At 42.0% G+C, this 26,372-nt stretch overlaps 1 protein-coding gene across 1 annotated transcript in view; it reads right to left on the bottom strand.

The window, feature by feature from the left end:
• The window catches only part of GFRAL (GDNF family receptor alpha like), a 118,118-nt gene that overhangs the window by 10,574 nt on the left and 81,172 nt on the right, over window positions 1–26,372 (bottom strand). The window contains exon 6 of the mRNA XM_030195613.1: window positions 12,450–12,780. Coding sequence (XP_030051473.1) covers window positions 12,450–12,780 — 331 coding nt within the window. The remainder of the gene's footprint in view (window positions 1–12,449; window positions 12,781–26,372) is intronic.

Genomic DNA, 26,372 nt, shown 5'->3' with positions numbered 1-26,372 from the left:
CCTCTTTTGGGCAACTGACAGCATATGTTTTGGTTTTCTTGAACAGCAACTATTTTAATAAGTCTTGAGATGAGAATGAAATAAAGACACAACAGAGAATCTAATATTGTGCTCTGTTCTCTCCTGACAAAGTGTTCATGTAACCTGTTCAACATCGAACTGTAATCTACCTCAAGACTCCTGAGGCAGGTGGTGTTTGCCGAAACATGGTGCCGTTTCGAGTCTTATCCATTGTACTTCATTCACTATTAAAATATTTTCCCTCCATTTTTCATTTCCTTGGTCATACTTTGAAGTGTCCTGTTGATCACGCAACTCCCCTGTCTCTATACTCTCCTGTACCATCTAATAAGGAGTTATGTACCTATACATTTATTTGTCTTTATAAAAACATAAGAATAGCCATACTGGGTCAGACCAATGGTCAATCTAGCCCAGTAGTATCCTGTTTCCAATAGTGGTCAGTCCAGGTCACAAGTACCTAGCAGAGACCTGCCTACCTGTAGCTCTCTTGTAAGAAAATGTTGTGGATGTAAGTGTACTACATGCTATTCTGTAAAGATGCAAGTAAGTGCTATAGCACATAACTGTGTGGGTGGAGCATGGGTGGGGTATGGGTATATCTTCCACTTATATGCATAACTTAAGAACATAAACGTTGCCATACTGGGACAGACCGTTATATGCACTCCTTATTGAACTTAAGCGCATCCACTTACACCTGCCATTGAGTATTCTAGTATTATATAATGGTATCTTGGCACCTATAGGCAACCTATTATAGAATTGCCCTCTTAGTGTGCACAAAATTGATGAAATGCACATGACCCTTGTAAAATATAATTAGGTCTGCCATCTCTGTTGGACAGCGGAAGCTATGGGCTTTCTCCTATCCTGTAAAGGATTGCATGTTCCCTCCAAATACGTAATTACCCCAACCTTGTGTCTGCTCATGACAGATTTACACAGAGCAGCAGCAGGCTCCTCAATTAGAAAGAAACCCAGTAGTCAGTAGATATAGTAATATAGTTTATTAGCATCAGTGTTTTACCCAAAGATAGTACAGGCAAATTAGGCAGTCACATGGTAGAGCAGCACTTCACGACGCATCTCTCTCTCTAGCCTTCTAGAGTCTTCTGATTCTAATACCCTCTAGGCCGCCCTTTTTATACCATTTTGACCCTATTCATTCCAATGGACCCTAGCTTTCTCACCAGAGCTCTTGGCCCTTATCAGTTGATAAGAAATGACTTCACATGTTCCCAAACTCTAAGTATAAACAAATTATGTTTAGGACAACATCTGCGAACAAATAACATCACAGGTCATTTTGTCCTCCTCAGCTCCCCCTCCCTCTACTTGCACCTGACCCTCTACCAACTTGCATTAGCCAAAACATCTCAGCTCATGACTTCTTGCAGGTGCCAGTCCCAGGATTGTTGACAAGAACAAATGCCCCCTCCCTTGCCAGCTCTCTGGGAACTCATTTCAGCTTGTGCTGCAGTGAAATATATTTTGTATCAGAGATGATTTTTGATTTTAAGAGGCCTAGCTCTTAGCCTGAGCCATTGGCCTGTATTTTACTGAGAGCAAGGGCTAGCATATTTCTACATTCCCCTCTTGCTGGGCCCCCTCAGGGGGACCGGCACACATGACTACTAGTGTGTGTGGCCATCCTTTCCAGAGGGCTCCTAGAGTCCAGTGGGGGGGGGGGGGATGTGTAGGGATGAGGTGACATGGGTGCTCTGTCATAGTGAGGGACTAGGCCATAGCGAGAGTCAGTCTGCGGACACATAGACATACGCGACATAACATTCTATGTTCCCCTTTAAGGTAAACCACCCAAAAAAACCTTAACTATCCTACAGCTACCCCTCTGGAGCAGGGTGAGACTTGGGAACACAGGAAATCAACTGAGTCCATTTGACATACAATAAAATCAACAGGCTTGAGTACATATAATTGCATTTAACTAATATATATCATGCTATCTTGCTTATTTGAGTTCTGTGCATGTTATTTTCATTGGCTTCCAGTTTCATTTAGAATTGTATTTAAATTACTGACTCTTGTGATAAGGTAAGTGCTCCACCTAGGTGGATGAACACAAAATCCCACAAAGTCAGAAGTGCAGGTAAAGAAGTGGGAAGTAGACCAATGACTCCAGGAAGCTGTAGTTATGGTGATATAAAATGAATCAACTTTATTGTAGACTCAACTCAGTACTGTGTTTCGGCCACAGGCCTGCCTCAGGAGTCTTCAATGCTCTAAAATTGGAAAAATGATCTCAATATATTCTGGTCTTAAAAAAGACCTTAAAAATATAATGATAAGCGGAACGTATCCACTTCTATCTTCTGAAGCAAAAGGTCCACTTCCCACTTCTTTACCTGCAATTACTGACTCTTGGCCATAAAGGCTATTATGATCATATTCCATCCAACTATTCAAGGTTGTTAAAACGCACATATGGACTGTGAAATATTGCAGAAAGGCCTTAGGAAATTGGAAGATGAAATTTAATGTGGACAAACGCAAGGTGATGCACATTGGAAAGAGTAATCCGAATCATAGTTAAATTATGCTAGTGTCCACCTTGGGAGGGTCACTGCTCAAGAAAAAGATCTGGGTGCCATTGTAGATAATATGCTGAAATCTTCTGCTCAGTGTGTGGCGGTGGCCAAAAAAGCAAACAGGATGCTAGGAAAGGGATGGTGAATAAGACTGAAAAGACTATAATGCCTTTGTATTGCTCCATGAATATTGCGTTCAGTTCTGGTCGCCATATCTCAGAAAAGATATAGTGGAATTAGAAAAAGTTCAAAGAAGAGCAACCAAAATGATAAAGGGAATGGAACTTCTCTCATATGAGGAAACGTTAAAGAGGTTAGGGCTGTTCAGCTTGGAAAAGAGATGGATGAGGGGAGATATGATTGAGGTCTACAAAATCCTGAGTGGTGTAGAATGGGTAGAAGTAAATCAATTTTTTACTTATTCCAAAAGTACAAAGACTAAGGGGACAGTTGAGGAAGTTACATGGAAATACTTTTAAAAGAAATAGGAGGAAATATTTTTTCACTCAACGAATAATTAAGCTCTGGAACTCTTTGCCAGAGGATGTGGTAACAGTCATTAGTGTATCTGCGTTTAAAAAAGGTTTGGAGAAATTCCTGGAGGAAAAGTCCATAGTCTGCTATTGAGACGGACATGGGAAGCAACTGCTTGCCCTGGGATTTGTAGTATAGATTGTTGCCACGATTTGGGTTTCTGCTAGGTACTTCTGAACTGGCTTGGCCAGTGTTTGGAAAACAGGATACTGGGCTAGATGGACCACTGGTCTAACCCAGGATGGCTACTCTTATGTTCTATATATTTGGCCACATTGGCTATACCTTATGTCCCTAATAAAATATTATGATCTTTGTTAAATCATAGAATGGCTTTCCAAGATCCAAGATGGCATCATAATAACATTGTACCAGCAGCTCCCTGGATCTTGTCTTGAATTGTTGATTAGGAGTGACTCCCTACCTGTCTGAATATGGGTATGAGGAGAGGGAAGATGTGGGTGTTTCCCCTCAACTCCCGTGCAACCCTGGCTCTGAAACAGGCGACTCTCAACAGATTCAGAGCTCCAGCGGGACCCGTACAGGCTTCTTCCCCTTCTGTCAGTACCAGCTCGTCAGCGTCGGTCAGCAGTGTGGACAGGGCTTCCCTAAGCCCTGTTGAGTGGGCAGCACCCCCGCAACCAGGAAGTAGTGGAGCTCTGGATGGTCTTGACCCCGGTTCTCTCCTCCGTAAAGATCTGGGTGAGCAGGGAAGGCACACATTCATAGCACCTGAAAGTTTGGACTCTGGCCAGGAGTTATTGCAAAATGCTGCTTTAATTTTGCCTCAACAAACTGTGAGTACTCTTTCCCAGGTTTCCAGTTTACCTACTCCTGCTTTATCTTCGTGGGTTTTTGTTAAACCAGCCGTTGTGACATTGGAGTCACTGTGGGACCTCGCATTTGACATGAATTCCTCTTTACAAACTTTGACTTTGGAAAATACTAAGGATATTAAGGCTTTGTCTGAAGCTGCTCTTCTCCAGGCACAGGCATCTGCTCAGCAGTCTTCAAAATTGAATTTCCTAGAGATTAAAATTCAAACCCTGGAATTTTTGGATTTAGCCTCAGTTAAAGATAAGAATTTTACTCATTGTCAGTTGGAAAACCTAGGAAATCAAATTAGGAGACATAACTTGAGACTGCTCAGTTTTCCCAGGTCTCCTCTTATTTCACCTGTAGATATGGTTAAGAAATATTTAATTGAGGTTCTGGGGATCTCTGGTGATTCATTGCCCCCTATCACACGAGCCCAGTTTATACTGGTCTCGGAGAAAGCTGTTGTGAGACCCTTCGAGGAAAATATGGAGATAATATGAATCTCACATCCTTCTTGGAATCCTCATTGGAAGTAATTACACAGAGAACAACTATGGTGGTATCCATAGGAGCCAACGTTTCAAAATGATTGGGGGTGCTAAGCCCAGTGGAAATAACCCCACCCTGGACACATTCAATTAATATTCTCTATATTGGGGGTGCTCAAGCACCCACAGCACCCACAGAGTCGGCTCCTATGGTGGTATCCTTTGCTCTGGAGCCAGATCGCAATGCTGATTTGAAGCTTTCTTTTAGACATTTGGACACACAGTTCTTGGTTTCAAAAGTTCAAATATTTCCTTTCGGCCGAGGATATTAGCTTTGGGCGCCAATTCTGTGCTCAAATTTCCCTGTTTATGTTTTGTGATATTTCAGAGTAAACAATTTCATTTTTTTGAACCCAAGCAGTTAGAATAATTTCTTGTTGCTAAAGAGGAAATAAATGTCATTGTATAGTCCTATATCGTATGCTGTAAGGGCAGGCTGGGGAGAGCTTTATGGGTATACGATAGTCTTGGGATTTATTTTCAATTTACTTTGTTAATTTAATTTCTATTTCTTGGATCTTTTTGCATTTATTGTGGACGAATGTCTATTATTTTTTCTTTACTGTTAAAAATCTGTTCTTTAGCGTTGTATATTTCATAATTTCTGGTTTGTCTAATTTTTTGATTAAAAAAATCATAGAATGGTTTCCCATCTCCAAATAGGGTGTGATGGGAATCGACAAGAAAGAGTGGGGTTTTTTTTGGCTAGTACCAGAATAGTTTTCCTACTCCAATGCATGAAGAATCATCTTAAAAACTAAGATTCTGTTAAAAACACATTATTTTGCTGAGATAAATTTGCATACAATAGAAGTAGGGCATACAAATCTATCTTATGCATATTCATTGTGGGTATCCTGAAAATCTGACTAGCTAAGTATGTCTTGAGGACCTGCTTTAAGGTGATGGGAGCTAATAGGGTCTTTTATAAAAGCATGCTAGTGTTTTAGTGTGTGCTAAACGCTAGAGACTCTCTGTATTACCATATATTCCTATGGCTATCTCTAGCATTTAGCGCACGCTTATTTTTAGTGCACCTTTGTAAAGGGACCCCTAAGTAAACATGTGGATTTTCCTTTAAGTGAGGACTACAAGTCCCATGAGGTCTGGGGAAAGCGTGGGAAAAGACCACTAATTCAGTAGCTATCAGCTGCTCTAATTAGCAGTGGTGTGGTTGGCTGTCAGCAACATAATAGTTGCAGTAATTAACAGTTGCCTTGCTAACGGAGATGAAATTTTAAACGAAGCGTTATTTTTCAAAAGGGGCATAGAAACTTGGGGGGGGGGGGGGGTAATACAGAGACAGGTAAAGGGACAGGGAGCCACAGGCTATAGAAAGGGAGAACATATTAAGGTTTCTCTAAGATGGAAGGCTTGGGATAAGAATTACCCTACCAGCCTCAGGGCAGGCAGTCCCTTAGGCCCGGAAGGGAGAAGGCTTCATCGCTGAAACAGGCAACAGTGCCATGGCTTGAAACAGATGTCCACAAGGAGCAGTTGGAACCTGAGAGGTAAAATGAGGATTGAGTTCCCAAGTGCCAAGCAGCCTCAACCCTTGAAGGAAGCCAAGGCTCTTCAAATAGGGTGGGCAAAATTAATAACTCTTGTAAGTTTATGCTCTAGTAAAGGTACAGCTGTATAAAAGCAGCTTATGTGTAGGCTGAGCGATACTGGGGGGAAAGTCTTCCTGCATGTCGGAAAAAGCAGAGTGCAGGTTAAAAGGAGGTTTCCAAATGGAAGGTTTTGGGAGAAGCCTGAATTGTGGTAAAACAAACAGAAGGTACCTGAAAGTTTGGCTAGAAGTAGGGTACAGTGGAACCAAGTCATTAGCACAAAGGCATCTACTTAGTTGACTGCAAGTTGTGCCAGAGCTGCAGGAGAAAGGGAAAAGCTAATCAAATTTAGGCTTTTATAAACTTCATATTCCCCAAAGGTCCTGAGTGGTATACAACTTAAAGAAGCCAATTACAACATAGGGAAAATACAAGTTAAAAAGAAATACAGTGGATATATATGGTTAAAAAACATTACAAAAAAAGGGTTTTGACAGCTTACAGAATGAGTTATAAGATCTTTCCTGCCTAATGGTCAGGGGAAGGCTATTTCAAAGAAGTACAGATTGAAAAAGAAAAGAGTTATGCAAATGCCATTTATAAGAAAGTAGACTCCCTTAGCAGATCGAAAACTAAGTAACTTCCAGTCTTGAGAACAAAAGGCATGAGCTGAGTTTGTTCTGTTCAGTAAGACAATCACATGCTCAGAAGATTGGTCATAAAAAGCTTTAAAAAAACAATACATGAAATTTTATGAATGTTCTGTGTTCTGACTCGGAGCCAGTGAAGATTTTTCAGGAGGGGGAGTGACCCTTTCATACCATTTGCATCTAAAGATCAGTCTTGCAGCTGTGTTCTGAAGAAGTTGGAGCCTACGTAATAACTTTTATGAAATGTCAACATGGACAAAATTATCATAATCTAAATGAGATAAAATTAACAGCTGAACAGGGCAAAATGTTTCTCGAGAAACTAAGACTGGATCAGTCTGAGTTACTTAAGTTTAAAGAAAACTTTCCTTGTTAGGGATTATTAATTTGAGGTTCAAAAGAAAAAGTGTGAAATCTAAAATTTCCAGAACCCTGGAAGTTTCTTTGACCTGCAACTGTTCATCATGACCCAATAAAATAGATTGAGGTATGCCTGACAGAATTACTAAAACCATAATATTTTAGTCTTATCATCATTTAACTTTAACAAATGTGAGCTTGCCCAGTTTTTAATGTTATTGATGCTACTAGTTTTCTCACTATAAGTACTGTGTGACACTGGCGGCAACAGCAGGATGTTCTCTCCAAGTGCAAAATGCGTATATATACCTCTGCACATGAAGGAATGTTCCTCAGTGGGTACAGTTATCTCTCTGCATCAGGAGCCCAATTTTACTATCTTTGAGACAGAGCTCCTGATTCTACTGTGCCTCAGGCACAGAAGATAAATATTTCAATACCACCACCACCACCTTCTCCACCCCCCCCCACCCATCCACAACATATCCATGAGCGCAGGGCAGACCATCAGAGGCACCCTGGCAAGGTGAGTGTGCAGCATTGTCCCCCAGGATCCCAGCACCATTCATGTGCAAGCACCATACATAAGTAGAGTCACATGCAGTGAGTTACCTTTGTTGTTGCATTGTTTTTCATAAGAAAGAAAAAAAAACCATTGCTGAAATCATAATGTATACAATATACAATAGAAACTAATTATGGGGCCCCTCTACTAACCATGCAATGTTAAACTGAGTGGTCCTCCCCCCTCCCCCTCCCCCACATCCAGGCCCATGCCTACACATTGATGAGAATGTTGGCAGCAGCTCACTAAAGTACACTGTGCCACCGCAGTATATCAAATTCATTACTTTTTGTCCTTTACCTGCTTTACTAAACTGCCCATCCTTACTTCCCTAAACTCAAAAGTAGACACTGCGTTCACATGAATATATATTGTATTGGACTGTAATGGGGTAAATGGTCTCGTCACTGGGATATGCTGCTGAATAGCAGCTTAAAACATGGAGAAATTCCGTCTGTGACTCAGATCATCATTGACTAAAAAAAAACCCTCCTACCTACATCTGCATTTATATTGACTTTTGTAGTAGTTTTTCATTTTTTTCTTTATAGTGAATCGGTTGTAGGGATGTTCACCCTTTGTGTTATGAAAATATATACCCAGGTAGGACTCAAGCAAAATAATCGGCAACTAAGCATGTACTTATCAATAGTGGTCACACTTAACTGAAGGTATAGCTGATCCCGACAGGCGCCAGTTTCGCTACTGCTTTCTCAAGGGACCTGTGCCAGTGTGTACCTGCTTGTTCACCCTTCACTGTTGCCGATTTGGGCATTAGGCTGACTTGCTAGTGTAGTAACATCAAGTATTGGAGATGTTGTAAGTTTTTGAACCATTCTTGAGATTAGCAAAATGAGATCTTTTAGCTAGAGTAACTTACAGCTTTGTAGTGGATTTTCCAAGAAAGTTTCATAGAAGGGTCCTTCCATTTATGCCAAGCCCTTTCCAAATGGCGATGGTCTTGTTTTAATTTCTTTAATTCCTGGGAATATCATGGAGAAGATTGCCTAACAATAACTGTTTCTCTCATACAGAGGTGCAATAAAATTTTAGGATTTAATGATTGAATCATCCCAGTTAGATACCATGATTCTGGGGTTTGAATATTCTGTGTTGCTGAGAAAACCTGGTATAGAGTTTACCATAGAGCAGACAAGGACCTCTGCAGACTGCAGAGAGAGTAAAAGCTGCTGGAAAAAGAGGTACAATGTAAAGTTTGGATTAACTGGGAGAAAAGCAGGAAGTCTGGGAGAAGGTGTGCAATAGGAAGGTATTGTTCTATAAGCTGTGTGGGACTAAACCACTTTCTAAGCCAGCCCCTGTAAGCTTAGAAAGAGGAACCCCAAAGTTTTAAAGTGGGAAATACCTCATTATGGTGTTTATGTTTAAATAAAGAAGTTATATAGTATCTGGACACCTTGATCTTAGCCGTTGGGATCTTGACCAAGAATCCTGAAGTAGAAATGGAGGAAGGAAGCATGGGGATAACAGCACCCCCACAGCCCACCTCTTCAGTGCTGCTTTCAGCACCTAACTCTTACCTTTCAGGAAATCCATACTGCCCCAATTTGATGGCCCCTATCGGACTGACTGTTCACTTGTCCTTTAGATTGTAAGCTCTTTGAGCAGGGATTGTCTTTCTATGTTAAATTGTACAGCGCTGCGTAACCCTAGCAGCGCTTTAGAAATGTTAAGTAGTAGTAGCCAGTGGGAATCACTAAGGCTATGGCGGGATACACTTGGATTACTTTAAAATCTTTACAGTCAATATTCAACAGGACTCACCTGGGTTACTTCGGAAGTTTCCTGGATAAGGCCTTAACTTTTAAGTTCTGTTCCAGCAAGTGAATACATTTTGGCCAGACATCTCAGTGTTTGGTGAAAAGTTGTCTGTTTAAAAATTAGCCAAAGTCAAAGGAATGACAAGGGTTGAATCAACTTTTAGCTGGATAGCGGTGATATTCAACCACTCCCCATTTAAAGTTATCAGGATAGGTCAGCTGCAGATATAGAAAGCCTAAAATACCCTGATAAAGATACCTGGATATCTTTAATTAGTGATATAATCAATGGCACTGACTTATTGGAACAAATTACTGAATATCTAGTCAAGGGCCTTTTTTATCAAGTCGCATTAGTACTTCCCATGAGGCAATGTCAAAGTGAATGGGCTTTGTCAGCATTTCTGCATTGGAAGCCACTAGCGTGGCTTGATAAAAGAGGCCCTAAGGTAACTGGATAACTTATGTGGTTAACTTTAATGGGATAGAATATCAGTCTTGTTGACTTCATCTTCACTTCCTCATTTCATTCTTTCTTGAATTTGAATATATTTGTGCCCCTACCACGTGCCTTGTGAAGTTGTTCCATATATCTACCAACCATACTGTGAAGAAATATATATATATTTTTTCTCAGTCTACCTTTTTGGAACCTGTTTTACATGCACAAAAGGACTTTTATAAAACATGTATACATGTATAAAAACTACATGCACCTATATTTTTGTAATCTGCAGGTAGGCATATCCAGGGGCAGGGTATGGGTAGACAGGAAGCAGAGTTTATAAAATAATATACTCCCACATGTACACCTTCTTTGGAGCAGCTGTGAATTTGCACTGTTGGGGCTGGATTTGGATCAGGTTTATAATGGCAAATAAATGCCTATGTTGCCTTTATAAAATATGCTTCAAAATAAGGGTCTTTTTGGACTCCTCACAAAGACATTCTGTTATAAAATCAGCCCTAGAATGTGAGATCTCATTCTATATCAGGCTTGTCCAAGTGCACTCCTTGGACTGGCTTTCAGGGTATCTGTAATAAATATGCATAAGAAAGATTTGCATGCCCACTATATCCATTGCATGCATATTCATTAGGGATATCCTAAAAACCTGGTCTGCTTGCAGCCTTCAAGGACTGAACTTGGACAAGGCTGTTCTAGACCTATGCTTCAGTGAAAAAGTGCTTCTTGAGTATTATTTATACTTTTGATATGTTTGAATGTATCTGATAAATTTCTCTCTCCAGTCCTTTTTGATAGCATCCTGTGGAGGGGCATAATTGAACGGAAACGCCTATCTCCATGAGCGTTTATCTCTGAGAACGGGTCTGTGAAGGGGTGGGCTGAACCGTATTTTCGAAAAAATGGACGTTTTTGAGCTGGGCGTTTGTTTTTTTTTAGCGATAATGGAAACTAAAAATGCCCAGCTCAAAAACGTCCTAATCCGAGCCATTTGGTTGTGGGAGGTGCCAGGATTGGTAGGACACCAACTGGGCACCCTAGGTCAGTGCGGTGAACTTCGGAAAAAGCTCCCACATCTTACCACGGGTGCTGAGCTCCCAACCCCCCTCCCCCAAAACCCACTACCCACAAATGTACAACACTACCATAGCTCTTAGGGGTGAAGGGGGCACCTACATGTGGGTACAGTGGGTTTTGGAGGCCTCCCATTTACTAGCACAAGTGTTACAGGTGGGGGGGGGGGAAGGGCCTGGGGCCACCTGGCTGAAGTGCACTGCCGTACCCACTAAAAGTGCTCCAGGGACCTGCATACAGGCAGGCCTCTAGGACTGGTTGCTGCTATATAACCTTGGCACACCAGTTGACAACTGAAGACTAATCTCTCCGAAAACGTCCTTTATTGGAATAACCGCCTTTACTCACAGTTAACTGCAGATCAGAGGTTGTGCCCCACTGGCAACGAGTCTCCCTGGTACTGAGATGAGCAGTAGGTCAGAGCTGGCAGAATGCTGTACAATGCCCTCTTTCAGCCACATTCAAGGGAAGAACTAAGTTGTCTAACGTGGCTAACACAGGAAAGGGAACTAAAATAAAACTGGCTTACAAAAATGGCCACTACCGCATGGACTACAACAGGAAACACAACAGAGCACACTCTGACCCAGTAGGCAGGGGGAAAAGCACCATGGGAGAAGAGCCTACCAACTACCAACATCGTGAGATTGTAACACAAGCTAATGAAATCACGGAGCCCAATACCCTACACCCACCACAATGCAATGCTGATGTGACCCTGTAGGGCACCCGAGAGCCACATCTGACCCATGGAAAGACTGTGAGAGGGTCAAACACATTCTGCTGTCATGGAGGTGGGTACGGCATTTGAGGCTGGCATACAGGCTGGGAAAAAAGTTTTTAAAGTGGGTTTTTTTTTGGTGGGAGGGGGTTAGTGACCACTGGGGGAGTCCGGGGAGGTCATCCCCGATTCCCTCCAGTGGTCATCTGGGCAGTTGGAGCACTTTTTTGGGACTTGTTTGTGAAAAAAAAAGTGTCCAAAAAAAGTGACCCAAAATCGCAGTAAAAACGCCTTTTTTTTCGATTATCAGCTAAAGACGCCCATCTCTCCTCGGCTGATAACCACGCCCCAATTCCGCCTCCACCATGCCTCCGACACGCCCCCATCAACTTTATTTGTTTCTGCGACGGAGTGCAGTTGGAAACGCCCAAAATCGGCTTTTGATTATACCGATTTGGGCGCCTTTGCGAGACGAACGTCTATCTCCCGATTTAGGTCGCACTATAGGCGTTTTTCTCTTTCGAAAATAAGCTGGTAAGTTTGGTTTCAAGGAACTTATTTTGGTAGCCCTTTTCCAGAAGAAAGTAGTACAATAATGGCTACTAAGTTGCAAAAATCACTTGCTGATTTTATGGTTGAAGTATATAAAAAAAGGTCTGAGAGGAAATATGCTGAGGATCCATTGATTTTTAATGTAATCCTACCAGAACACTAAGGCCAGCTTTAGCATATCTTCACCATAAATGACATCAGAAAATGAATGCAAAACTTAAATAAGGATTGACTCTACCATTTATTCACTAACCTGCAAAATGTGTCCATCAGGCAGCTGTGAATTACATTAAGACAAGGAGGGGAAGGATCCATATTAACAGCACATGGTGTGCTGTGAAGATTTTCCTTGGCTTGCTGGCAGGTGATATCGGATTGATCACAGTCACATAAAGCCAAAATCTGAGCAACATTAAATGGAATGTTTTCATAGAAAGCTCTTATTGCTACTTGGCATTGTTGCATGTCGCACTGATCTCCAGTGACGGTGCAAGCTTTAATGCGAGGAGCCAATTGTTTATTACACATCGAATCTGAGACGCAAAGCATGGTAGCATCTAAACAGGACCGAGGGCCTTTGTAATCTAAAGAAGAGAGAGAAATCATGTGAAAATCATGTATCATTCACAAACTGAAAAGCTCACTTGTGTTATATTTGAGATACAATTCTAACAATTAAAAAGCAGCAGTATCCAAGCTGTCTGAGCAACTCCTTAAAAACCTTATATATTTCATTGGGTTCTATGGAACTGAAGAGGACTGCTACATCATTTTTCTGAAATGACTGTAGAAACAGTATGAGGACCAATAAAACGCTTCAAGGCTTAGGCCCATTCTCCATTCTTGTAATAATAGAAAGCCTCCTTGGCTTTATTTTCACATTCTTGCAACTAAGGATCCTTTGTGCTTATCCCATGATTTCTTGAAAAATCTATTACTGTTTTCCCCTACATCCCTTCCATTGACAAGTTGTTCCTTGCATCCACCACCTTTTCTGTGAAAAAATATTTCCTTCTATTCTATCCCTTTTTATCCTTATATCAATGGCTTCTTGTTTAAAAATATACTATCCATTAGAAATACTTGCTCCTTGTGCGTGTTTTTAATAATTGTGAGGTATTTGAATGTTTTGTCATATGTCACCTCTCCTCCTTTAGGTTATACAGTTCATGTCACTGAATTCCTGAGACATTCCATTGATCATTTCCATTTCCTTGGAGTAAACTCTGTCCTTTCCTCTCTGTATTTAGTAGTTTTTAAAGCTATGTATTTGGTCTATGTCTACATTTTTTATCTCATTTGTTAGGATTCTGTATGTTGAACTTAGTGCATCCATTGATTGCCCCTTTCTCTTTTATCCCGAATAATTTCATCATATTTGTGTGACATGATCCCCCTCTGGTAGCACCTTTCACCTTGTATCCTAACATTGTATTAAAGATACTCCACTATCCTCTAACTTGACCACACTTCTGCTTTTATGAAGAGGGATAATGTCAAACTTCTACTAACTCAATTAGAGGGGCATTTTCTATAAGACGTCTAAGTCCGACTTTGGACATTTTGCTAAAAACGTCCAAAATCCGAATAGAAAAGAAGGTCATTAAAAAAAAAGTCTATCTTTTCAAGGTTCTGTGTTTTGGGTGTTTTGTTTTTTGGTCCATTTTCAAAAAAACAACAATGCATAAGTGCCATTGGGATGTAGGAGGAGCCAATATTTTTAGTAAACTGGTCCCCCAGATATCCCAGGAGAGCAATGGGGCACCCTAGAAGTCACTTCTGTGCACTTCATAAAAATGCTCCCAGGTACACATCTTACCTTTGCACCCTTATCTTGTCCCCTGAGCCCTCCAAAACCCACTACCCCTCACTGTACGCCACTACAATAGCCCGTATGGGTGAAGAGGACACCTATATGTGAGTACAGTACAGTTTTGGTGACTTTGGGAGGGGTCATAGTTTCCAACACAAGTTTGACAGGTAGAGGGGAGATAGGGACCCGAGTCCCCCACTCCATAGTGCACTGCACTGACCGCTACACTATTCCAGGAACCTGCATGTTGCTCTAATAGACCTGACTATAACCTCTGAGGCTGTCTTAGAGGTGGTAAGTTATATTTTTATTCACATTTTGGGGGGGATAGGAGGGGGTCAGTGACCACTAGGAGGGTATTGGGGGGGGTCACTTCTTATTTCCTCCAGTGGTCATTTACCAGCTTATAATTGAAAGTGATCGCCGGCCATCTTCCGACACAAATCGGGAGATGGCCGGCGATTTCTTAAAAGCGGCAGAATCGGTATAATCGAAAGCGGCATTTTTGACAGCATCGCCGCTTTCCTGTCGCTTCACCGGCGAAAGTTCAAGGGGGCGTGTCAGCGGGACATGGGCGGGCATGGGCATGGCTACCAGATGGCCGGCTTTCGCCGATAATGAAAAAAAAAGCGGCGTTAAGCAGTATTTCGCCAGCTTTACTTGGTCCTTTTATTTTCACGACCAAGCCTCAAAAAGGTGCCCCAACTAACCAGATGACCACTGGAGGGAATGGGGATAACCTCCCCATACTCCCCCAGTGGTCACCAACCCCCTTCCATACTAAAAAAATAAAACTAAAAACCTTTTTTGCCAGCCTGTATGCCAGCCTCAAATGCCGTACCCACCTCCATGACAGCAGAATGTGTTGTATCCTCCGACAGCCTTTCCCTGGTTGCGATGTGGCTCTCGGGTGAGTGTGACACCTTTTCTGTTAGGTGCCCTGCAGAGTCACATTAGCAATGCATTGTGGTAGGTGTAGGGTACTGGGCTCTACTCCCATGATGCTTTTCCCCCCTGCTAATTGGGTTAGAGTGTGCCCTGTTTTGTTTCCTGTTGTAGTCCATGCGGTAGTGGCCATTTTTGTAAGCCAGTTTTAGTTCCCTTTCCTGTGCTACCCACGTTAGAGAACGTAGTTCTTACCTTGAATGGTGCTGAAAGAGGGCTTTGTACACCAGTGTGCCAGCTCCGACCTACTGCTAATCTTAGTACTAGGGGACTCTTTGCCAGTGGGGCACAACCTCTGATCTGCAGTTAACTGTGAGTAAACGTGCTTATTTCAAGAAAGGACTTTTTCAGAGAGATTAGTCTTCAGGTGTGCCAAAGTTATACAGCAGCAATAAGTCCTAAAGGCTGTATGCAGGTCCCTGGAGCAATTTTAGTGGGTGCAGTACATTTGCGGGTAGTGGGTTTGGGGGGCTCAGCTCCCAAAGTAAGGGAGCTATGCACATGGGAGCTTTTCTGAAGTTCACCGCAGTGACCCCTAGGGTGGCTGGTTGGCGTCCTGGCATGTCAGGGGGGTCAATGCACTAAAAATGCTGGCTCCTCCCACGGCCAAATGCCTTGAATTTGACCGGGGTTTGAGATGGCCGACATAACTTTCCATTATCGCTGAAAAACAAACCCGGCGAACTCCACGGCATTTGGCCGGGCTAAACTGTATTATCGAAAAAAAAGATGGCCGGCCATCTTTTTCGATAATACGGTTCCGGCCAGCTGTAGCGCCGCCGCCAACATAGATCTCCGGTGATCTATTTGGCGACGTTCGATTATGCCCCTCTTAGGTGCCTAATTCATTATGAAAACAGGTCTAGCTCAAAATATCTTAGTTTTAGTTCCTGGATGTTTTTGTTTTGTTCCATTGTGGCTGAAAAATGTCTAAGTGTTAGGAACACCCATGTCCCGCTCTTAACACGCCCCTGGCATGCCACCTTGAAATCTGGAGGCACTGCAGAAGAACAGCATAGAAAAACATCTGAAAAAAATAGGTTTCAAAAATACTGATTTGGATGTTTTTGTGAGAAAAACATCCAAATGCAGATTTATGCCACTTTTGGGTGTTTTTCCTCTTTTGAAAATGAGCCCCTTAGTATCCTAGGATGTATCCCATCTGACTCCATTGCCCTTGTTCACTATCCATTTTGCTGGTTCCATGTTAATTTGCTCTTCTTTAGATGGAATGATATCTACTCCTCTGCCTACTGTACATCACTTTCTTGCTTTATAGGTGAATACTTGGCAAAAGACACTCATCCTTTACTGAGGTGATTTTTGCTAGTATCCGTATACTCTTCCGTTTTATCATTCAGTTTAACAAGTCCACCTATATTTCTTCCTTTCATTAACATATCTTTATAAAAGTAGTGCTATCTTTACTGCCTTCACCATCTTTTTCCATCCTTTGTATCTTTGCTGTCCTATCTACACTGCTTTTATTGACATATCAAGACGTTTTTCTTTGCTATCTCCTTTTCTAGATCCATTGCACATTTTCTCCTAATTCTATATATGGTGCTCAAATTCAGGTGCATGCCCAATTTGTGCACACAATTTAATTGAATTATGAGCCAATTAGTACCAATAATTCAATGCTATCAATTACCAGTGGTGGAATCAATTACCAGTTAAAATTAGGATGATGTTTAATTATGCAGTGTTTTGTAAAATTCTTAAAGCTTTTTTATTCTCAAAAATATGTATTAGATAAAAATTGATTATTCTAAATGTACTCATAATTTCAGTTCTTGGGAAAGTTCAGTTTATTTCCTGTAAACCACATAGAACTCTATTTGGGGAAATTGTGGGGTAGAAGAAATTAGATTGAATTGATTTGAATTATTGGCATTAATTGGCACCAATTGGAATTTACGTGTGCATCTTTGTCAGCAGTCTATAAAGATGTGAACATAAATTTTACATGCAAATCCAAAAGGGGGCATAGCCATGGGTGGGGCATGGGAGGGTCATGGGCATTCCTAGAATTTGTGCACAATTTTATAGAATAAGGCAGATTCGGGCCCAATTTAGGAATGAGGATTTATACCAGTTTCAGTTGGCATAAATCCTTGTGCCTAAAATTGGGTGTATCCCGGCAGTAAGCGCTATTCTATTAACAGTGCCAAGCATCATTTATGGAATAGCGCTTAGGGGGAGTTTCTATATATGGTGCCTAGAAAATCCACACAGAAATCATTTTCGCCTAAGCGTATTCTATAAGATTTAGGTGTGATTTATAGAATGCACTTAGTTGATACCCCAGCACCTAAAACTATATGCATCCATTTACACCAACAAAAATGTGGCGTAAATCCCTGCACAAAGATTTATGCTGACTGGGCCATTTTCTATGGCAGTGTACATAAATTTCTGAATGCCCATGAAATGCCCATTTCCTTGCCTACTACCTGCCCATGGCTATACTCCTTTTGAACTGTGCGCATTAGAATTTGGGCACAGTTCATTACAGAATACACTTAGCGAGTTATTCGTGTAAATTCTAATTATTGCCAATTATTTCTCATTATTGCTTAAGTGCTGTTAACAATGCTGATTGGCTTGTTAGCCAATTAAGTTACACGCATTGTTGTGAATACACTTAGATTTCAGCGTGGATCTCTAGGCGCGCTATACAGAATCCAGGAATTAGTGCTTATTTTTTTGGGCACCCAAATTTGGGTACCATTTATAGAATTTAATCCTTTGTGGGCATCTTTGAAATAGATTTCCACAGTTAAATAGAGGGTCCTTTTACCAAGCTGTAGGAAAAAGTTCCCTGCGGTAGAGGTGGGGGCCATTTTCCACACATGCCAGGGAACATTATACAGCAGCAGGTAAAAAGCCTCTCCCCAAAAAAATGGCCACACAGTAAGATAAGTCTTACTACGTGGCTATGCGGTGGGAAGCACTTATCGCCACCCACTGAGGTGGCAGTAAGGGCTCCCGATGTAACCCGGCAATAATCGAGCAGCGCATAGCGATGCCTGGCTACTGCCAGGTTACTGTCATGCTAATCATTTCTAAGGTTTTAATTTTTTCCCCAGAAATGGTATGCACTCAACCTGGAAGTATTGCCAGTGGCTGCGTTGGGACGGCAGTAGTCCTGGAATAGCGTGCGGTAAGCCCATGTTGGGCTTACCGCCACTTCGTAAAAGGCCCCTCTGTGTCTACCCACAAAGTAACACAAAACTTTTCAAAACTTCCCTCTGTCTCTGCAGGATCAACTGGACCACCATGGTGCATCAGAGCTGTCCAATGCATTTGACAGCTCAGACTCACAAACACAGAGTGATGCACAAAGTGGGATCCATGCAGTTCATTTGCATGTAATCCCATTTTTTCATGGCTTGCTGTTTGCGAGTCTCTAAATTTTACAAAGGCATTCGTATTTTGTGACTGCCTTTGTGCATCAGGCCCCTAGAGTAATGTGAGAACAAAATATGTCCCAAGTGAAGGCACGTATGATGCAAGGTTCAGGAAGAACCGATTGGGAGCTTATTAATCGTACAGGTAATTTACTTGAAATGGACAGACTGTGCACAAAAAGAGCAATAAAGATCTAATGTCAGAGAGACACCACATGGAAAGGATATGCTCATAATTTGGGTTAATTTTCAAATTATTTTGGCATTTTTTGCCAAAGCTTTTCTATTTCTTTCAAGAAAATCATAAAATATTTTTGATTATAATATAAAAATAAGAATCGGTTGGACCGCTAGATGACCGAGGAGTAAAAACGGCGATCAGGGACGACAAAGCTGTAGCAGAGAGATTAAATCAATTCTTTGCTTTGGTCTTTACCGAGGAAGATTTGGGTGGGATTCCAGTGTCAGAAATGGTATTCGAAGCTGACGAGTCAGAGAAACTTAATGAATTCTCTGTAAACTTGGAGGATGTAATGGGGCAGTTCTACAAACTACAGTAGCAAATCTCCTGGACTAGATGATATTCATCCCAGAGTACTGATAGAACTGAAAAATGAACTTCCGGAGCTATTGTTAATAATATGTAATTTATCCTTAAAATTGAGCGTGGTACCGAAGATTGGAGGGTGGCCAATGTAACGCCAATTTTTTTTAAAAGGTTCCAGAGGAGATCCGGGAAATTATAGACCAGTGAGTCTGATGTCGGTGCTGGATGAAATGGTAGAGACTATTATAAAGAACAAAATTACAGAGCATATTCAAAAGCATGGATTAATGAGACAAAGTCAACATGGATTTAGTGACGGGAAACCTTGCCTCACCAATTTACTACATTTCTTTGAAGGAGTGAACAAACATGTGGATAAAGGTGAGCCGGTTGATATTGGGGGACAAAATCGAATGGGGCGCCCAAGTTTTCCTGGGGCCGTCCTCGCAGGACGGCTCTGTGAAAGGGCAGAGAAAGCCATATTATCAAAACAAGATGGACGTCCATCTTTCGTTTCGATAAGGCCGGGGACGCCCAAATCTCAACACTTAGGTCGACCTTAGAGATGGTCGTCCCTAGGTCATCCTTAGAGATGTCGTACTCAGTTTTCGGCGATAATGGAAACCGAGGACGCCCATCTTAGAAACAACCAAATCCAAGCCATTTGGTTGTGGGAGGAGCCAGCATTCGTAGTGCATGGTCCCCCTGACATGCCAAGACACCAACCAGGCACCCTAGGAGGCACTGCAGTGGACTTCATAAATTGTTCCCAGGTGCATAGCTCCCTTACCTTGTGTGCTGAGCCCCCCAAAAACCCACTCCCCACAACTTTACACCACTACCATAGCCCTAAGATGTAAAGGGGGGCACCTACACGTGAGTACAGTGGGTTTCTGGTGGGTTTTGAAGGGTTCAGATTTACCACCACAAGTGTAACAGGTGGGCGGGGGATGAGCCTGGGTCCACCTGCCTGAAGTGCACTGCACCCACTAAAACTGTCCAGGGACCCGCATACTGCTGTCATGGAGCTGGGTATGACATTTGAGGCTGGCAAAAAAAATTTTTTTGGAGGGTGGGAGGGGGGTGGTGACCACTGGGGGAGTAAGGGGAGGTCATCCCCGATTCCTTCTGGTGGTCATCTGGTCAGTTCGGGCACCTTTTTGAGGCTTGGTCACAAGAAAAAATGGACCAAGTAAAGTCGGCCAAGTGCTCATCAGGGACGCCTTTCTTTCTTCCATTATCGGCCGAGGACGTCCATCTCTTAAGCATGCCACAGTCCCGCCTTCGCTATGCTGCCGACACCCCCCGTGAACTTTGGTCATCCCCGCGATGGAAAGCAGTTGAGGACGCCTAAAATCGGCTTTTGGTTATGACGATTTGGGCGAGCCTGAGAGAAGGACGCCCATCTCCCGATTTGTGTCAAAAAAATGGGCGCCCTTCTCTTTCAAAAATAAGCCCGATTGTGTATCTGGATTTTCAGAAGACGTTTGACAAAAGTACCTCATGAAAGACTCCAGAGGAAATTGGAGAGTCATGGGATAGGAGGTAGTGTTCTATTGTGGATTAAAAACTAGTTAAAAAATAAAAAACAGACAGTAGGGTTAAATAGTCAGTATTCTCAATGGAGAAGGGTAGTTAGTGGGGTTCCCCAGGGTCTGTGCTTATTTTTAGCATGTGCCAAAAACGCTAGCACTCCTTTGTAAAAGGAACCCATAAAGTCAATTTAGTATGCTTTCCTTAGGTGCATCAGCAGTAACAAAAAGACTGAGGTTGAATAAAATGATGAGTCCAAGATGTAAAACAAGGTAGTCTTCTTGAGCCATCATAATAAATTACAATGTTTTACATCTTGGATTCTTCATTCTGTTGAATCCCAGTCTTTTTATTACTGCTGTTGCTCACCTTTGAAGTTTCACTACTCCTACTTTTCCTCATTCTTTACGTGCATAAGATTTTCAAAACTAACAACATAAACTGAATGTATATTCCTACCACATGCCAGGCATATAACAATGCCAGTCTAATGAGCCACTTTACTAAGCTGCATTAGACCAATAACACATTTTAATAAATGGAATGGCCCAATTACAGATCTTAATTGTGATTAATATGACTTATTAAATCTATTTTAAAAACTTTGGTTTGGATCCTAGATCAGTTGTGAACTATAGACCTAGTTCAAATTTTGAAGTCTTAAGTTACAGTCCAATTTCATGAGTTTTTAGAAGAGGCAAATAATTTAGGTTCAGCTCTGTCAAGATTTCATTCTTGACTCAGTACCAAGACTCTATGTTCACTTACTGAGGCTTTTCATTGATGTATGGATCAAAGGAAATCAAGGATTTTGATCTGCCCTAATCTATCTGCTGTTTTTGATATGGTCACTCTATCCCTTTGCATAGTGAGGTCAGTGGGGACAGAGGGTAGTACAGCAGCTTTGATAAATTTGTTTTTATCGTCAAGAACACAAACTGTAGTGAAGGGAAGTGATCCATTTGAATTGGTTTGTGAGAATCCCCCTGGCTCTCCTCTTTTTCCCATTCTGCTTGAACTAAATAATGAGAAATTATTTGGATTGGGAAAGGGAAATACTTCTCTCTATTGCCTTTGATAGTAGTAGCAGGGTTTACTCTTCAGATTTAAAATGGAGGTTAAGAGCTTGGGGATTTTTTGTTTTGAAGTTTGAGTTTGAGGAATCCTAATTGGAGGGAATGGATCCAATGAAGCTTAGTGGAGATTAGGTCAAAACACAGTTAATTGGGAAGCAAAGCCAGTGCGGGGCAAGACTTCTATGGTCTGTGCCCTGATTGTGGCTGAATAGATTTGGATGGGCTGCAGTGGAGCTTTTCAGGAGGCTTGGACAACTTCAGAAATTTAGAACAAAAACAGTGCCAGGCAGACTTCTATGGTCTGTGCCCTGAAAATAGCAAGGACAGATCAAGATCAGGTATACATATGAAGTATCACATCATACCATAGGTAATGAGTTTATCCACATGAAACAGATAGCAGTGTGGAATCATTATGGATAGAAATTCCATGTGTGAAGGGAAGGAGTATTCTTGTAGGGCTGTACTTCCGTCTGCCGGGGCAGAATAAATAGACGGAAGAAGAAATGTTTACAGAGATTAGGAAAGCTGACAAATTGGGCAATGGTATAATAATGGATGATTTCAGTTACCCCAATAACTATTACATCAGGGAGTGCCAGGAAGATAAAATTTCTAGATGTAATAAATGACTGCTTCTTGGAGCAACTGGTCCAGGAACTGATGAGAGGAGAAGCCATTTTGGATCTGGTCCTTGGCATGCAGGACATAGTGCAAGATGTGGTGGTGGTGTTGGGTCCCCTGGAAAACAGTGATAACAACATGATCAAGTTTGAGCTACTATCTGGGATGAACCCACAAAGAAAATCTACTGCAGCTGCATTTAATTTTTGAAAGGGCAACTATATTAAAATGAGAAAAATGATTTAAAAGAAGCTGAAAGGATCTGCTTCTAAGGTTAGGACACTGAAGCAGGCATGGACGTTATTCAAAAATACCATCTTGGAAGCCCAGTCCAGATGCATTCCACATATTTGCAAAGGTGGAAACTAGAGAAAAGGACAACCTGCATGGTTAAAAGGTGAAGTAAAAAAGGATATTACTGCCAAAAAATTGTCCTTCAAAGAATGGAAAAAGGACCCAAATGAAGAAAATAAGAAGCAACGTAAGCACTTGCAAATCAGATGCAAAGCATTAATAAAGAAGGCTAAAAGAGAATAAGAAGAGAAACTTGCCACAGAGGCTAAAACTCACAGTCACAACCTTTTCAGGTACATCAGAAATAAAAAGCCTGCAAGGGAATCTGTGGGACCGTTAGATCATGTGGAGGGGCATAATCGAACGGGGCGCCCAAGTTTTCCTAAGGGCATCCTCACAGGACGACCTCGGGAAGGGGCGGGGAAACCCGTATTATCGAAACAAGATGGGCGTCTATCTTTCGTTTCGATAATACGGTCGGGGACGCCCAAATCTTAACATTTAGGTTGACTTTAGAGATGGTCGTCCCCGGTTTTCAGCGATAATGGAAACCGAGGACGCCCATCTCAGAAATGACCAAATCCAAGCCATTTGGTCATAGGAGGAGCCAGCATTATTAGTGCACTGGTCCCACTGACATGCCAGGACACCAAACGGGCACCCTAGGGGCCACTGCACTGGACTTCACAAATTGCTTCCAGGTGCATAGCTCCCTTACCTTGGGTGCTAATCCCCCCCCTAAAAACCCCAAACCCACTACCCACAACTGTACAACACTACCATAGCCCTAAGGGGTGAAGGGGGCACCTAGATATGGGTACAGTGGGTTTCTGGTGGGTTATGAAGGGCTCACATTTACCACCACAAGTGTAACAGGTAGGGGGGGATGGGCCTGGGTCCGCCTGCCTGAAGTGCACTGCAGTACCCATTAAAACTGCTCCAGAGATCAGGGAGATGGGTATGACATTTGAGGCTGACAAAAAAAAAAATTTAAGTTGTTTTTTTAGGGTAGAAGGGGGTTAGTGACAACTGGGGGAGTAAGGGGAGGTGATATCCGATTCCCTCCAGTGGTCATCTGCTCAGTTCAGGCACCTTTTTGAGGCTTGGTCGCAAGAAAAAATAGACCAAGTAAAGTCGGCCAAGTGCTCATCAGGGGCGCCATTCTTTTTTCCATTATTGGCCGAGGACGTCCATGTAAGGACCCCCCCCCCCCTCCGTCCTGCCTTTGCTATGCTTCTGACACGCCCCCGTGAACTTTCGATTATGCTGATTTGGGCGACTCTGTGAGACGGATGCCCATCTCCCAATTTGTGTCGAAAGATGGGCTCCCTTCTCTTTCGAAAATAAGCCTGAAAGGAACAAAGGGGGTGCTCAGGGAAGTCAAGACCATATTGGAGAAATTGAATGAATTCTTTGCTTCTGTCTTTACGGAAGAACAAGTAAGAAATCTGTCTGTACCGGAAATGGATTTTAAAGGTGATGATGCAGAGGAACTGAAAGAAATCTCGGTGAACCTGGAAGATGTACTGAGCCAAATTGACAAATTTAAACCACCTGAACTGGATGGCATACATCCAAGGGTACTCAAAGAACTCAAGCATGCAATTGATGATCTGCTGTTAGTAATATGTAACCTGTCATTAAAATTGTCAATAGTAGCTAAAGATTGGTGGGTGGCCAATGTGATACCAATATTTAAAAGGGTTCAAGGGGTGATCTGGGAAATTACAGACAGGTAAGCCTGATGCCAGTACCGAGCAAAATAGTGGAAACTATTATAAAGAATAAAATTACAGAACAGGTAGACAAAGATAGTTTAATGGGATAGAGTCAGCATGGGTTCAGCCAAACGAGTCTTGTCTCACCAATTTGCTTCATTTCTTTGAAGGCATGAATAAACATGTGGATAAAGGTGAGCCAGTTGATCTAGTGTATCTAGATTTTCAGAAAGCTTTTGATAAAGTTCCTCATGAGAGACTCCTGAGAAAATTATAGAGTGATGGGATAGGAAGCAAGGTTCTGGTGTGGATTAGGAATTGGTTATTGAACAGAAAACAAAGGATATGGTTAAATGGTCATTTCTCTCAATGGGGGAGGGTGAACAGTGGAATGCCACAGGGATTGGTACTGGGACCAGTGCTATTTAACATATTTATAAATGATATGGAAATCGGAACAACGAGTGAGGTGATTAATTTTGCAGACGATACAAACTATTCAAGGTTGTTAAAACACGTGTGGATTATAAAATATTGCAGGAAGACTTTAGGAAATTGGAAGACTGGGCATCCAAATGGCAGATGAAATTTAATGTGGATAAATGCAAGGTGATACACATTGGAAAGAATTATCAGAATCATAGTTACCTGATGCTAGGGTCCACTTTGGGGATCAGCACTCAAGAATAAGATCTAGGTGTCATTGTAGATAATGCGCTGAAATCTTCTGCTCAGTGTGTGGCAGCAGCCAAAAAAGCAAACAGGATGCTAGGAATTATTAGGAGAAGGATGGTGAATAGGATCGAAAATACTATAATGCCTCTGTATCGCTTATGGTGCAACTGTACCTTGAGTATTGCATTCAGTTCTGGTCGCCATATCTCAAAAAAGATATAGCGGAATTAGAAAAGGTTCAAAGAAGAATGACCAAAATGATAATGAGAATGGAACTTCTCATATGAGGAAAGGCTAAAAAGGTTAGGGCTTTTCAGTTTGGAAAAGAGACAGATGAGAGGAGATATGATTAAAGTCTACAAAATCTTGAGTGGTGTAGAATGAGTAGAAGTAAATCGATTTTTTTGCTTGTTCCAAAAGTACAAAAGCTAGGGGGACACTCAAGGAAATCACACGGAAATACTTTTAAAACAAATAGTAGGAAATATTTTTTAACTCAACAAATAGTTAAGCTCTGGAACTCTGCCGGAGGATGTGGTAATGGCCGTTAGCTTATCTGGGTTTAAAAAATGTTTGGACAAGTTTCTTGAGGAAAAGTCCATAGTTTGCTATTGAGACAGACATGGGGAGGTAACTGCTTGCTCTAGGATTGTTAGCATGGAATGTTGCTAATAATTCGGTTTCTGCCAGGTACCTGTGACCTGACTTGGGCAGTGTTTGGAAACAGGATACTGCGCTAGATGGACCATTGGTCTGACCCATTCTGGCTACTCTTATGTTCTTATAGGTAGGGTTCATGTTTCTGTATAAAGTCAAAGGATCTTTTATAATGAAACATATTCCCTAGTAACAGTACCATGATAAGACTACCACTAGGGGTTGCCATTTTGGATCCTGGCATCAGAAATGGCAGGCATGACTGGGGATTGCTCCTGCCTGGACCTCACTAGACACCATGGACTTGTTACAGCAGACCCAGAGGCCTTCAGGAAGGTGGTGGTGGTGGTGGTGGTGGTGGGTGTTTTCTAGGGGGTGGTTTCTGATGAATGAAAGGACTTCCGAGGGGAATCATGATGGGGGGGGGGGGTTCAAGTTTGAGGGGCTTGTATTTCAAAGTAGCCTTATTGGGGGGATCTCTGGAGTAGGTTTTTGCTTAGGGAGGGGAGACCAGATGCCATCTTGCACGTGCTGTGGCCTGGATGCATCGGGCAGTGGCTTTGTGTCCTGGTGCTCTTGGGTGATAAGTAATGCCAGCTTTATGCTGGTGTTTTTTCCGGCTATAACATAGCTTGTGCAAGGCACCCAGAGTTCACCACAAGCCATATTATAGTATTTACATAGTAACGAGTTGCTTTACATTCATTTACATATTTTGCATGTCATTACTATGTACCTTGGGCTAACCCAAGTAATGGTGCACTAGGGCACCAAAACCAGCATTAGTCTCCTCTAAAATGTGTTCAAAGGCAAATAATATAGGTTAGTGGTCTAACGTAGCTTAATAACTGCCCCTTGCAGTGTATCTAAATTTTCAAGTG

This window comes from Microcaecilia unicolor, chromosome 3 (assembly GCF_901765095.1).
Source record: "Microcaecilia unicolor chromosome 3, aMicUni1.1, whole genome shotgun sequence".
NCBI lineage: Eukaryota > Metazoa > Chordata > Amphibia > Gymnophiona > Siphonopidae > Microcaecilia > Microcaecilia unicolor.
Note: the sequence above shows the minus strand (reverse complement) of the source record. Positions and strands in the feature narration are given on the sequence as shown.